We start from the raw sequence: 354 nt of genomic DNA on the forward strand, positions 1-354 counted from the left end.
CCCCCCGCAAGGCCCCACGGCCAGCCAACGGGACGGGCAGCCCCTCGGCGCGGAGCTGCCTGCCCAAGCTGAACGTCATGTTCATGAAGACGCACAAGACGGCCAGCAGCACCATCCTCAACATCCTCTTCCGCTTTGGGGAGAAGCATCGCTTGAAATTCGCCTTCCCCAATGGCCGCAACGACTTCTACTACCCCTCCTACTTTGAGCGCAGCCAGGTGCAGCACTACCGGCCGGGCGCGTGCTTCAACATCATCTGCAACCACATGCGCTTCCACTACGAGGAGGTGCGCAAGCTCCTGCCGGCAGACGCCACCTTCGTGACGGTGCTGCGGGCCCCCGCCCACCTCCTTG

At 64.1% G+C, this 354-nt stretch overlaps 1 protein-coding gene across 1 annotated transcript in view; it reads left to right on the top strand.

Annotated features, from left to right (window-relative positions):
- GAL3ST1 (galactose-3-O-sulfotransferase 1) overlaps positions 1-354 on the top strand; it is a 2,550-nt gene that overhangs the window by 1,445 nt on the left and 751 nt on the right. The window contains exon 3 of the mRNA XM_009874135.1: positions 12-347. Within this exon, the coding sequence (XP_009872437.1) occupies positions 12-347 (336 nt within the window). The remainder of the gene's footprint in view (positions 1-11; positions 348-354) is intronic.

Source organism: Apaloderma vittatum, unplaced genomic scaffold, assembly GCF_000703405.1.
Source record: "Apaloderma vittatum isolate BGI_N311 unplaced genomic scaffold, ASM70340v1 scaffold41997, whole genome shotgun sequence".
In the NCBI taxonomy this organism is placed as follows: Eukaryota; Metazoa; Chordata; class Aves; order Trogoniformes; family Trogonidae; genus Apaloderma; species Apaloderma vittatum.